The 12083-nt window shown below is 37.0% G+C and overlaps 1 protein-coding gene across 7 annotated transcripts in view; it reads right to left on the minus strand.

The window, feature by feature from the left end:
• AVL9 (AVL9 cell migration associated) overlaps window positions 1-12083 on the minus strand; it is a 92461-nt gene that overhangs the window by 59430 nt on the left and 20948 nt on the right. For all 7 annotated transcript variants that reach the window (XM_032642356.1, XM_032642359.1, XM_032642363.1 and 4 more), the window contains exons 4-9: window positions 11192-11263; window positions 8188-8277; window positions 7426-7492; window positions 6236-6276; window positions 5085-5123; window positions 643-712 (exon numbers count right to left, since the gene is read on the minus strand). In XM_032642356.1, the coding sequence (XP_032498247.1) occupies window positions 643-712; window positions 5085-5123; window positions 6236-6276; window positions 7426-7492; window positions 8188-8277; window positions 11192-11263 (379 nt within the window). The remainder of the gene's footprint in view (window positions 1-642; window positions 713-5084; window positions 5124-6235; window positions 6277-7425; window positions 7493-8187; window positions 8278-11191; window positions 11264-12083) is intronic.

Consider the following 12083-nt stretch of genomic DNA (forward strand, 5'->3'; position numbering starts at 1 on the left):
AGCCTGCACTCTAGAGCCTGCAAGCCACAACTACTGAGCTCATGTGCCACAACTATGAAGCCCACGTGCCTAGAGCCCATGGTCTGTAATAAGAGAAGCCACTGGAATGAGAAGCCCGCGGGTAGCAACGAAGACCCAATGCAGCCAAAAATAAATAAGTATACATACTAATATGTATAAAATAGATAACTAATAAGAACCTGCTGTATAAAAACTAAAATAAAATTCAAAAAAATAAAAATAAATAAGTATTAAAAAAAACAAAGTCCAGGACAGGGCTTCCTTCGTGGTACAGTGGTTAAGAATCCGCCTGCTAATGCAGGGGACAGGGGTTCAAGCCCTGGTCCAGAAAGATCCACCATGCCACTGAGCAACTAAGCCCGGCGCCACAACTACTGAGCCCATGTGCCACAACTACTGAAGCTCGCACACCTAGATCCGTGCTCTGCAACAAGAGAAGCCACCACAATGATAAGCCCACGCACTGCAATGAAGAGTAGCCCCCACTTGCCGCAACTAAGGAAAGCTCGCGCGCAGCAACAAAGACCCAATGCAGCCAAAAATAAACAAATAAATTAATTTTTTAAAAAAAGGTCCAGGACAAAATATAAAAAGGAAGAGTAGAAACCGCTACGCTCTTACCTGGAAAAAGGGATAACACCGTCATCAGGGCACCCACCAATTTATTCACTGGAGAAATATAAAAGAGAACCTGAAATGGAGTCAATCAAAATTAAATCAGAAAATCCATGAGTCCACAATGATACTTTAAGACAAGAAAAAAGAAAAGAAGGGAGAGGGAAAAACTCTTCTTTACATAAGTATAAGAGCTAAAACATACAGAATTTATGATAGAATCAGAAAATCACCAAGCATCTATCATGGTTCAGGTAAAAATTACCAATGGATGCTAAAACTATTGTGAAAGGCTGTTAGGCAACAGGATATTCACATATCTTCAAATTTATCAACCCACAGTTTACCTATTAATTGCAAAGAGAAAAAACAAGTACCTAATTTAAAGAAACCTGGCAACCACCACCTGAATCAGATCATCAAATTTCACATTGCCAATAATAATACAAACAGTTATGGGGCTCCTGATGTGATGCCCCGAGAAGGACACACCACCACCTGTATTCTTGCCAAAAAAATTTAATCTGAAACTAGTGACAACAATCAGACAAATCTAATATTATAATGCAACTAATCTGGATTCTTAAAAAAAAAAAATTAAAAGGCCAATGTCATAAAGAGAAACAAAAAAAGAGCGAGGTGGTGGCACTGTTTGAGATTAAAGAAAGCTAACAATGCAATAAATGATCCTTGGTCTCCAGATTAAGAAAAGCAACCAGCTTATAGAACATTATTATGACATCTGGGGAAATCTGAAAATGGACTGTACATTAGATAGCATTTATTATATCAATGTTAAATTTCTTGAATGTGAAAATGATATTTTGTCTATGTAGGAATGTACCCTTATTCTTAAGAAATATATCCAGGGCCTGTTAGGAATCGGGCTGCACAGGAGGAGGTGAGCGGCCTGCGAGCGAGGAAAGCTTCATATGCCACTCCCCATCGCTCCCCATCACTCGCATTACTGCCTGAACCATCCCCCCTGCCCCGCCTCCGATCCATGGAAATACCGTCTTCCGTTGAAACTGGTCCCTGGTGCCAAAAAGGTTGGGGACTGCTGTCCTAAAGTATTTAGGGATGAAGTACCATGGTGTCTGCAAATTACTTTAAAATTATTATGATTCAGGGAGAAAAATGAACACATATAAAACAATGTAATACAAAAGCAAAATGTTAACAACTCATAAACACAGATGAAGGGTATAAAGTGTTCATTATATATTACTCTATCAACTTTCCTGTAGGTTTGACATTTTTCAGAATAAGAATTGAGAAAAATTAATTTGGAACAGGGTTCAGTTAGATATTGCACTAAAACTAATGCTGGTGATAATTAAACTAGAGGAAAAAAACAAGCACGTAGTTGCTCAGGTGAGAGTTTTTTCTTTTTTTAAACAATTAAATCATTTAGTGGCACTAAGTGATATCCAGTAAAGCATAACATCCATAATCTCCTGTGCTCTCCTTACACATTGCTTATTTGAATGCTTTGCAAGTACAGAGAAACCAAGACTGCATTAAAAGATGTCCTTACTTTATTAAATCAATATAAAAAGTGTGTACCTGTGATTTGCCACATTAAATAAAGTCTACTTGATCATAAATGCCACTGCATGTGGCTAGGCTAAATATTATTTTGCAAAATTTTGTTTCAGATACATGTATCCACATGTGCTCTAAGTTTCAATGAAGAACATTTTTTATTATGGGTTGCAATAAAAAGTTTGAAACCTACAACTCAACAACAAAAAAACAAACCTGATTAAAAATGGGCAAAGGGGGCTTCCCTGGTGGTGCAGTGGCTGGGAGTCCGCCTGCCGATGCAGGCGGCACGGATTCGTGCCCCGGTCCGGGAGGATCCCACGTGCCGCGGAGCGGCTGGGCCCGTGAGCCATGTCCACTGGGTCTGCGCATCCGGGGCCTGTGCTCCGCAACGGGAGAGGCCACAGCGGTGAAAGGCCCGCGTACCAAAAAAAAAAAAAAAAAAAAAAAAAAAGAAAAAGGGCAAAGGATTTGGATACACATTTCTACAAGGAAGATATGCAAGTGGCCAAAAAGCACATGAAAAGGTGCTCAACATAACTAATCATTAGGAAAATGCAAATCAAACCCAGGAGATATCACCTCATACCTATTAGGGATGGCTACTATCAAAATACCTGAAAATAACAAGTGTTGGAGAGGATGAGAATAAATCGGAACACTTATGCACTGTTATTAGGAATGTAAAGTGATGTAGCTACTGTGGAAAAGATGGCAGTTCCTCAAAAAATTAAAGATAGAACCACCATGTGATCCAGCAATACCACTTCTGGGTATACACTCCAAAAAACTGAAAGCAAGGTCTTGAAGAGACATACATAGACCCATGTTCACAGCAGCATTATTCATGACAGCCAAAATGTGGTATGTACATACATGGAATATTATTCATCCTTAAAAAGGGAGGAAATTCGGACATCTGTTGTACATGGATGAACCTTGAGGACACTATGCTAAGTGAAATAAGCCAGTCACAAAAAGAAACACTTATGATTTCATTTCTATGAGGAACCTAGAGTAGCCCAATTCATAGAGACAGAAAGTAGAAGGGTGGTTGCCAGCAGGTGGGAGAAAGGGAGAACGAGGGGTTAGTGTTTAATGGGTACAGAGTTTCAGTTTTGCACAATGAAAAGAGTTTTAAAGATGGATGATAATAATACAACAGGAACATACTTAACACCATGAAACTGTACACTTAAAAATAGTTAAGATGGTTAATTATATGTTATGTGTATTTTACAAGTATAAACTATTTTGAAAGGTTGAAACACTGTACTAGTACATGTTAGTTTCATTCACTTTTTAAAAATTTACTTTTTTTCTGTTTGAAGAAAGAATACATATCCATCCAGAAAGCTAGAATACAGAAAAGTGTATTTCCTTCTTAAAAATATAGCCAATATTCTCACCAAATTGTTGCTGTCTTTCCTCCTACTCTTTTCAATTAATATATACTTAATTATAAAATTGGAATCATGGGCTTGATATGTAGCTGGGCAAACTTTTTTCACTTAACATGCCATGAAACATCTTTACAACAATAAAAAAAGCCCACCCAGAATCTTTTTTGTTGTTTGGAAATTATATACAAAATAAATCAATACTTACTTAGTCACTGATAATTCATTATTAAAAATGACTGAAAGATCTCTTAGATAGAGCTTTGCATCAACTAAGATTAATTCTGGAAATTAAACCTCTAAGAGAACAACTACTGGGCCAAACGGATAAACATTTTTATGGAAACAAAATATACTGGATATTGTGAATGGCTGACTCTCCAATATCCATTCCACCCTACTTTACTGAGCACAGTAATACAGTGTATACAACTGGCCACAGATCCAGGGATGGCTCCTGATTACTCTAAACCAGAGGTCAGCAAACTTCTCTATAGAGGGTCAGATAGTAAGCATTCTTCATTTGTGGGCCATTTGGTCTCTGTCCCAACTACTCAACTCTTCCACTGTAATGCAAAAGCAGCCATAAACAATAAGGAAAAGAATGGCTGTAGCTGTGTTCGAATAAAACTTTATTTACAATAGGTGGTAGACCAGATTTGGCCCTGGGGCCTAGTGTGTAGACTCTTGGTCTAAAATCCCTCATCTAAATCTTTGATCTAAAATCATTGCAATCCCATCCCTTTGTACTAGAGAGTGGTATGGAACCCAGGTTTAAGCCAATCAGTACAGGCATTTCTTTGGCACCAATTATTGGTTCTGGGTAGGCACATGGCCTCATAGGCCCAAAGGAATTGACAGGAAGAATCCTTATTAAATGGTTTGCAAAGAGGTATTATCTCTGCCACCAGTTATAGCTAAGGAAGCGCATAGTTCAATTACTGTTGGCAGTTATCCTACACTACAAGGGAAGTTAGGCTCAAGATAAAGCAAGCACTGTGGACCATAGAAGGAAGAGATGGAAAAAATCTAGGCATTTAAATACATTGTCAAACCATTCAGTCAATCCACTCTGAAGTCTGAAGCGAGCCAATACATTTCCTTATTTTTTAAGTCAATTTAAATTGAGTTTTCGGGACTTCCTTGGTGGTCCAGTGGTTAAGACTCTGTGCTTCCACTCTAGGGGGTATGGGTTTGATCCCTGGTAGGGTAACTAAGATCCCTCATGCCGCATGGCACGGCACGGCAATCAATCAATCAATCAAGAGAACTTTCTGTTATCTATAGTCAAAACCATTCTGATAACTGAATACTATCAAATTGCCCCCAGAAAAGACTGCATGAATTTACACTTCTATAGCAGTGGACAAAAATATGTGCTTTAGCCCACTGTACTTTGATGGCCAAAAAAGTCTTAATTTATACTTTATCATTAGTTTCAATTTTATATAGTATTTAAGAAATGTCAATAAATATTAAATATTCTAAACATTCAAATCTCACCTTCTTTTCAAGAAGAATTAGTTTAAACAGGATTAGGACCTGAAGAAAGAAAAAAAAACTATCAAAATAAGAAACTCAAGCCTACTTTTCATTTGCCTTTGCCTCTCCTCAAACATAACCATGTATCATTGAATCAATAATATTAAATAATTCTAGAGCTTTAAACACTACATTGAAAATTATGAACTTATACTGAGAAATTCCTGTGTCCTCTAAAAATGTGAATACCACTTAAATTGCTATCAAATTGCACTTTTCGGAATAAGTTGCGCCATTTTTGCTTGAAATATCTGCAAGCTCCTTAAAGTTAAGGTACTATTCATTTACTTCTGGATGTCCAGGGCATTCACAGAGCAGATACTCATTACAGCTGTTAAGTGAATGATCAATGTGTGTTATGTCCCAGTCAACAGATGCCTTAAGAAGATCAATAGATATAAGCATAGATATTTTACTGGAAAATGTTTCACTCTCAGGGCAACACATAAAATACTCTGCAAGATAAAAACATGCTTCTTTTAGATGTGGTATACACATACAATGGAATACTACTCAGCCATAAAAAAGAATGAAATAATGTCATTTGCAGCAACATGGATGGACCTAGAGATTATCATACTAAGTGAAGTAAGTCAGACAGAGAAAGACAAATATATGGTATTATTATATGTGGAGTCTAAAAAAATTTGATACAAATGAACTTGTTTACAAACAGAAATAGACTCACAGACATAGAGAACAGACTTGTGGTTGCCACGTGTGTGTGGAGGAGGAGTGAATTGGGAGTCTGGGATTGGTAGATGCAAGCTATTATATACAGAATGGATAAACAACAAGGTCCTATAGCACAGGGAACGATACTCAACATTCTGTGAAAAAAAGTTTTTTTTCCACTCTGATTTCATGATATCCAAAATTACAAAAACCATAGAAAAAAGTATCCTATCCTGCACAGAAATAAACGACACTATTTGTATACTTTTAGAAATTTCTATCATATAAGCACTACGAACACTTTCAACTTTGTATCACTATGACAGCTGTCTCAGAAAAACTAAAACACAGTTATGCCACGCTCTGCATTAGACCATGCAGCTCATGGAATTTGCCCAGTTAAGTAAATTTAGTACGTCATAAATTAAATATCATACCTTGTGTCGAAAATGAAGCACAAGATCTCGAGGAGATAGACCTATAATGTTAAAAAAAAAAAAAAACAAAAGCTAATCTATGACTACCGTTTTTGTCAAAGAAAGTTTTAACCTCCTCAAAAGAAAGGCAGGTAAGAGTAGGAATATTTAAATATTTATGTAATCTCATTATGCACACACATAATCAGAATTTATCAAATACTGTTAACAAACAGCACTGCGATAGAACTTTGCAATAATGAAAATGTTCTAAATCTTCACTGTTCAATAGAGTAGCCATATGTGGTCACTGAGCACTTGAAATATGGCAAGTGTGACTAACAAACTGATTTTTAAATTTTATTTAATTTCTATTAATTCTAATCTAAATGTAAACAGTCACATGTGGCTAGTGGCTCGTGTTGTGGTCATGCAGCTCTAACACCTCCCCATTTTCCAGCCATCTTACAAATTACCCAAGTTTAGAAACTATGAAGCTTGTACTACTGTGGCAATCAATCATTTAAACATGGTTTTTGGTCACTACACCCCATAGGCTACTATTTCTGAATCACAATCTTCTCTGATCATCTGCCATAAGACAAGATAAATTAATTTAGAGAAAAACATATTCTCAGAATAGGAGCTTTGTAACCAGCTTACATTACACACAGGATTGCAAAAGTGAAGTTCCAGGGTTTGGCTACATCATGCTAAAATGGGAATTGAGCAAGCGTAAATCACTATGTGATCAACAATTTTTTTTAAACATGAAAAGGACATTTATTGAGTGCCTAACACACGAATGAATGTTCTGGGTTGTCAAAATAGCATAAAACCCTCAACTTGAAAAATCTTAGAATAGAAAAGAGCTAATAAGCAGATCTCTCTCTCTTGCTCTCCCTCTGTGTTATGACAGGGAATTGACCTGGTCAGCATTAATGTAAGGAAAACAAACTTCCATTATTACTCTGAAAAGCAGAAACTTTCCTTATACAATAATAGTTGTAAATTTTGATACAAGTATGTTACAACCCTTCTTAATGCAAATACTGTCTAAGAAGATATTTAAGGAAGCAGCAGCATCAAATGTTGGAGAATTCAGATGCCATATAGAAACTAATTCTTATCATGAAGTTTTACATGCAACTCAACATGCCAAACAAAAAGAAATGAGGGCATTTCTTCTGACTTGTAAAAAAGTGCCTTACCAAGATATACCTGGGATCCTTCTAATGAAGTTCCTCCCAGGGAACTATTCATATGTTCATAGAGCTCCTATAAAATAAAAATTCAGTTTAGAACACTTTACTATCATTTTACACACTGAATTAGAAATAGGATGACCAAGGGAGAATTGGTTCTTTAACTGAGGCAATTTTGTCTCTCTGAAACTTGCCAGTTTCCAGCAATCCTTCCTTCTCTTCCTCTACATATCAGAGCTTGATTCATTTCCATGGTGGTACGGATTCCTAGGATAAATTTCCTCTACTTCCTTGCTAAATAACTAACTGTCCTACCCTCACTAGAATCCAGGAGAGATCCATGTTCTATACATCCATGGCAGCCTCAAGAAAAACATATTATCCATCTTCAGTAAAGTAGGAATGTGGTTTTTCTGTGCTTTTTAGTATGGGAGTTAGGATCCAGAAATGTGATATATAAACATACTGCTCAGTGTATTAATAACATAACAAATGTAGAGAAGAAATGCCATAGCGAAAGGGCTATTATCCATTAACAGAAACATTTATGTCATAGTCAACTGTCGATCATTATTTTCTAATAAAAGATGGTTTCATTAAGTTTAATAAGTATGAACTGTACATTTTGGGATGATCATTGGCTCTTCAATATTATTTTCAAACAAGAATGTCCTTCTTAAGCTAATAAATGATTATCTCACACTATTAAAAATCTACTTGATTCATCAATCTGTCTTCACACACATCTATGGCGGGGGATAAAGTTACCTTTAGAATGGAAATTTGGGAAAAATCCTTCTCTTCAAAATATGCATGCGTAATGAGTTGAAGTTTTGCTTGAAGTAAGCCATAGAGAGGCTTAAAGAAAAAGAAATTACCATTAGTTTGATAATAGTAAAAAAAAACAAACACCCCATGACTTTTTAACTTGAAAAGACTGAGAAGGAAAAAGTTACCGACAACTTTAGTATCTTATTATTCACAGCTGAACGTTAAGTCACTGTTCTAGCTCCTGGACTGCAGCTGCAAAGTGCCTGACCCACTCAGAGCACCGGGGCTGAGAGTGAGCACAGACCTCCTGGGTCTTGCTCCAGTCACTCAGCCACGTAACTCTGGGCACTTAACCTCTCCACGTCTGCTAACTGATGTGAATATGGGTATATGAAAAGACAGTACATCTTCTGGGGCTTTCTCATATTAAATAACACAGGTAAAAGCACTTTCTAGAGTATCTGGCATATAGAAAGCACTTAAATGCTAGTCACCATTATCATAAAATTTAAAACATATCGTAATCCTGCACACTGTTCTGCTAGCTTGTAGTAATGTTTAATCATCCTTCTAGCACTAATTCTTATATTCAGTTGAACATTCATGATTAAATTTACTTTCATTTCCCCTTTCTTTGCCCTCTACAGAGGCTTAAAACTAGTCTGTGTCCTTTATAATATCCTATATAATATTCTTTTGTATATCTGAAAAAAGTTACTCCTTAATTCTTATTTCTCTGTTTAAAACCTTCTTCCTACCATTTCCATCCCTTTATGTTCTGTTCTAGATGTTTTCTGGTTTCTGTGTCCTTTTTAGGATGCAGAGACTAATGCTGAATATATACTCTAATTAGTTAAAACAAGTAATACTGGAATAGTTTTCTCCCCCAATATCCCAGTTAATATATCATTATTTCTATCTAAATATATTTTTATATATAGACTAAAATGCACTATGAACCTCCAAACATTTTTGTGTGAGCTGGCTCTATCTGTCTGATAAAACTGGCTTTTCACCCCAATTTTATCACATAGCAGTTACATGTTCATGAGAGTTAGACATTTTTTCTCTGAGATATATCTTTATTTGTGAAATGAGAACAATAAATACTTAGATCTCTGTTCTTACGAGGATTAAAATGACAACTGTGTCAAAAAAGTGCCTGGTATAGAATACTTGACATATAGGCACTTGATAAATGGCACTTATTATTATTATTACTGTTCTTTGAAGAATTATTCAGGAAGCCTTTCAACATGTTGTGTTTATTCAATATCCAGCACTCCTATACTTTGGTCATCTGGTCCAGCATTAAAAAACAATAATTCACTAATGTATATTTTTTCAGGCTACCCTTCTAGAAACTGTGTACAGGAATAAACAGGTTAGCAATTTACCAATTTTCTGATATTGAAGTCTTTTATAACCATTCCTTTTCTAGGAGACTATTCTTGCCCTTTATTTAAAATTACTTGGGACTTCCCTGGTGGTACAGTGGTTAAGAATCCGCCCCCTATGCAGGGGACATGGGTTCAAGCCCTGGTCCGGGAAAATCCCATATGCCGCAGAGCAACTAAGCCCACGCACACAACTACTGAGCCCACGCGCCTAGAGCCTGTGCTCTGCAACAAGAGAAGCCACTGCAATGAGAAGCCCGTGCACCGCAAGGAAGAGCAGCCCCCGCTTGCTGCAAACTAGAGAAAGCCCACGTGCAGCAAAGAAGACCCAACGCAGCCAAAAAACAAAAAAATTACTATCTTGGAACAAATATCCTGATCCTCAAAATCTTATTAGTAAGGTCCATAGTACTAAATTATTCTCACTCAGGTTTTTTTTTTAAAGCTTAGTACTAAGCAAGCTACATTTAAATTGTCTGTGAATATAAGAAATTGGAACAACTGCAGAAGAAATAATTAAATAAAACCATAGTTTTCTTGGTGACTAGGCTAATGAAATATTCTGTTTTGCGTTAGGTTAACTGCAGACACATTTGTACTCAGTAATCATATAGATCTAAGATAATTAATATGATAGATATCTAGATACTTTTTCCCACAAACAGAAGTTGGGGGACTATATTTTACAGGTAGAACTAGGCATCTGGTGTTACTGGTAAAGGTGTTATTAACCCATTAATAATACAAATGGGACATCACAAATGATTTAATAGAGATAGCTATGAAAAATAAGAAATGCTATATATTTTCTTTTGAAAACTAAAAAGTTAAAATGATTATAAACTTGCATCTGATCAACCTGTACAGAGAAGAAACAATTTTAAAGTGTTGTTATAGTACAATTCATTATGTCATTTCCTTTCCTCAAACATTTTCAGTTTTTTGTGTGTTTTTTGGGGTTTTTTTTTTGCAGTATGCGGGCCTCTCACTGTTGTGGCCTCTCCGGTTGCGGAGCACAGGCTCCGGACGCGCAGGCTCAGCAGCCATGGCTCACGAGCCCAACCGCTCCGCGGCATGTGGGATCTTCCCGGACCGGGGCACGAACCCGTGTCCCCTGCCTCGGCAGGCGGACTCTCAACCACTGCGCCACCAGGGAAGCCCACACATTTTCAGTTTTTAAAGAGCAAGCTAGGGATACAATTTTTCACTGCAAAGAGCCATGCACTTTTGTATCATCAATAAAATCTGAGTAATTATGATACTCTGAATTTTAGTAAAATATTACTTATCTACAGTCTCGAGAACAAAACAAAGCTGGATAAATTAAATATATCAGATGCCTCATTTTGCTCACATATCAACCTCCTTCCCCAAAACTGATCTATTAGATTTCCTCCCTCTTAACTAGTTTTGGGCAGAGGGGAAATGAAAGTGAACCTGCTGAAAGGCAAAGAGGAGATGCAAGAAGAGCATCAACAATAAACCTCTGACTAATTTTAATATATCACTGTTTTCATAAACCTCTCCTCATTCTAATAATGCTTTATCATCAAATAAAAAGCTGCCATGAGTGTTTAACATTAACAGGTTATTTGGTCTCTTACCAGCTTGCTTAGAACACAGACACTTTTCTGAACGGTCTCTCTGGTGATATCTGCTTGCCGTACCTTCAATGCCTATTATAAACAAATAGTCATTAAAAATATTTCATGGACATATTTTAAAATAATTATTTTTCAATATAACACAGCAATCAGAAAAAGTATCTTACACTTAATTAAAAGCACTTATTGAGAATCTCAGAAGGTATTTATTGAATGAATAACTGTCAGCCAGAGCACTCTGCCAGAATCTGGCAGGCAATGGGAACATAACAGTGAGAGACAATCTCTACTCTCAAGGAATTCAGTCTGGTGGAGATTACTTGATGTGTAAATTGCCACATCCATAATGCAAATCAGTCATCCCTGCTTCTGGTTTTAAAATGGACACCCCTTTCAGAGATTAATGTTTCTGATGAGAAAGGGACAGTTTAACAGCTTGTTTCTCCAGAGATGGAAGAATTGTCAGCAGTTTTGTTAAGCTGGTTAATCTACGTTACTGAAGTCTATCCTGGCACACCCGTATTGTATTGTAGCCCAGCCCTGAGCCGTAACTCAAGCCTCGGTGATTCTGAAGATGACTACATGAGATATCTGCAGTTCTCTGCTAGTAGGAAACAGGACTTGATCAACCTCAGGTAAGGCTGTGAGGGCAGTAAGAATGACTCTTCCCCCCTAGTGTACTGCCTGACGTCTCCTTGGATCTGTCCTGAGGACAATGGGGTCTCAGTGTCTTCAACTGCCTGAGGACAAGAGTAGAGCCTTTCCTCAATCTGTTTCTACCTCTTTACCTTGATTGGATTCATCCATCGGGTCTCAGCTTTGTTCAAAAGGAAAGGAAAGGCTTTCTCCTAGGCTCTAGGGCTCTCTGATATCTGGTTTATCTGTCTGGTTA

This window comes from Phocoena sinus, chromosome 9 (assembly GCF_008692025.1).
Source record: "Phocoena sinus isolate mPhoSin1 chromosome 9, mPhoSin1.pri, whole genome shotgun sequence".
In the NCBI taxonomy this organism is placed as follows: Eukaryota; Metazoa; Chordata; class Mammalia; order Artiodactyla; family Phocoenidae; genus Phocoena; species Phocoena sinus.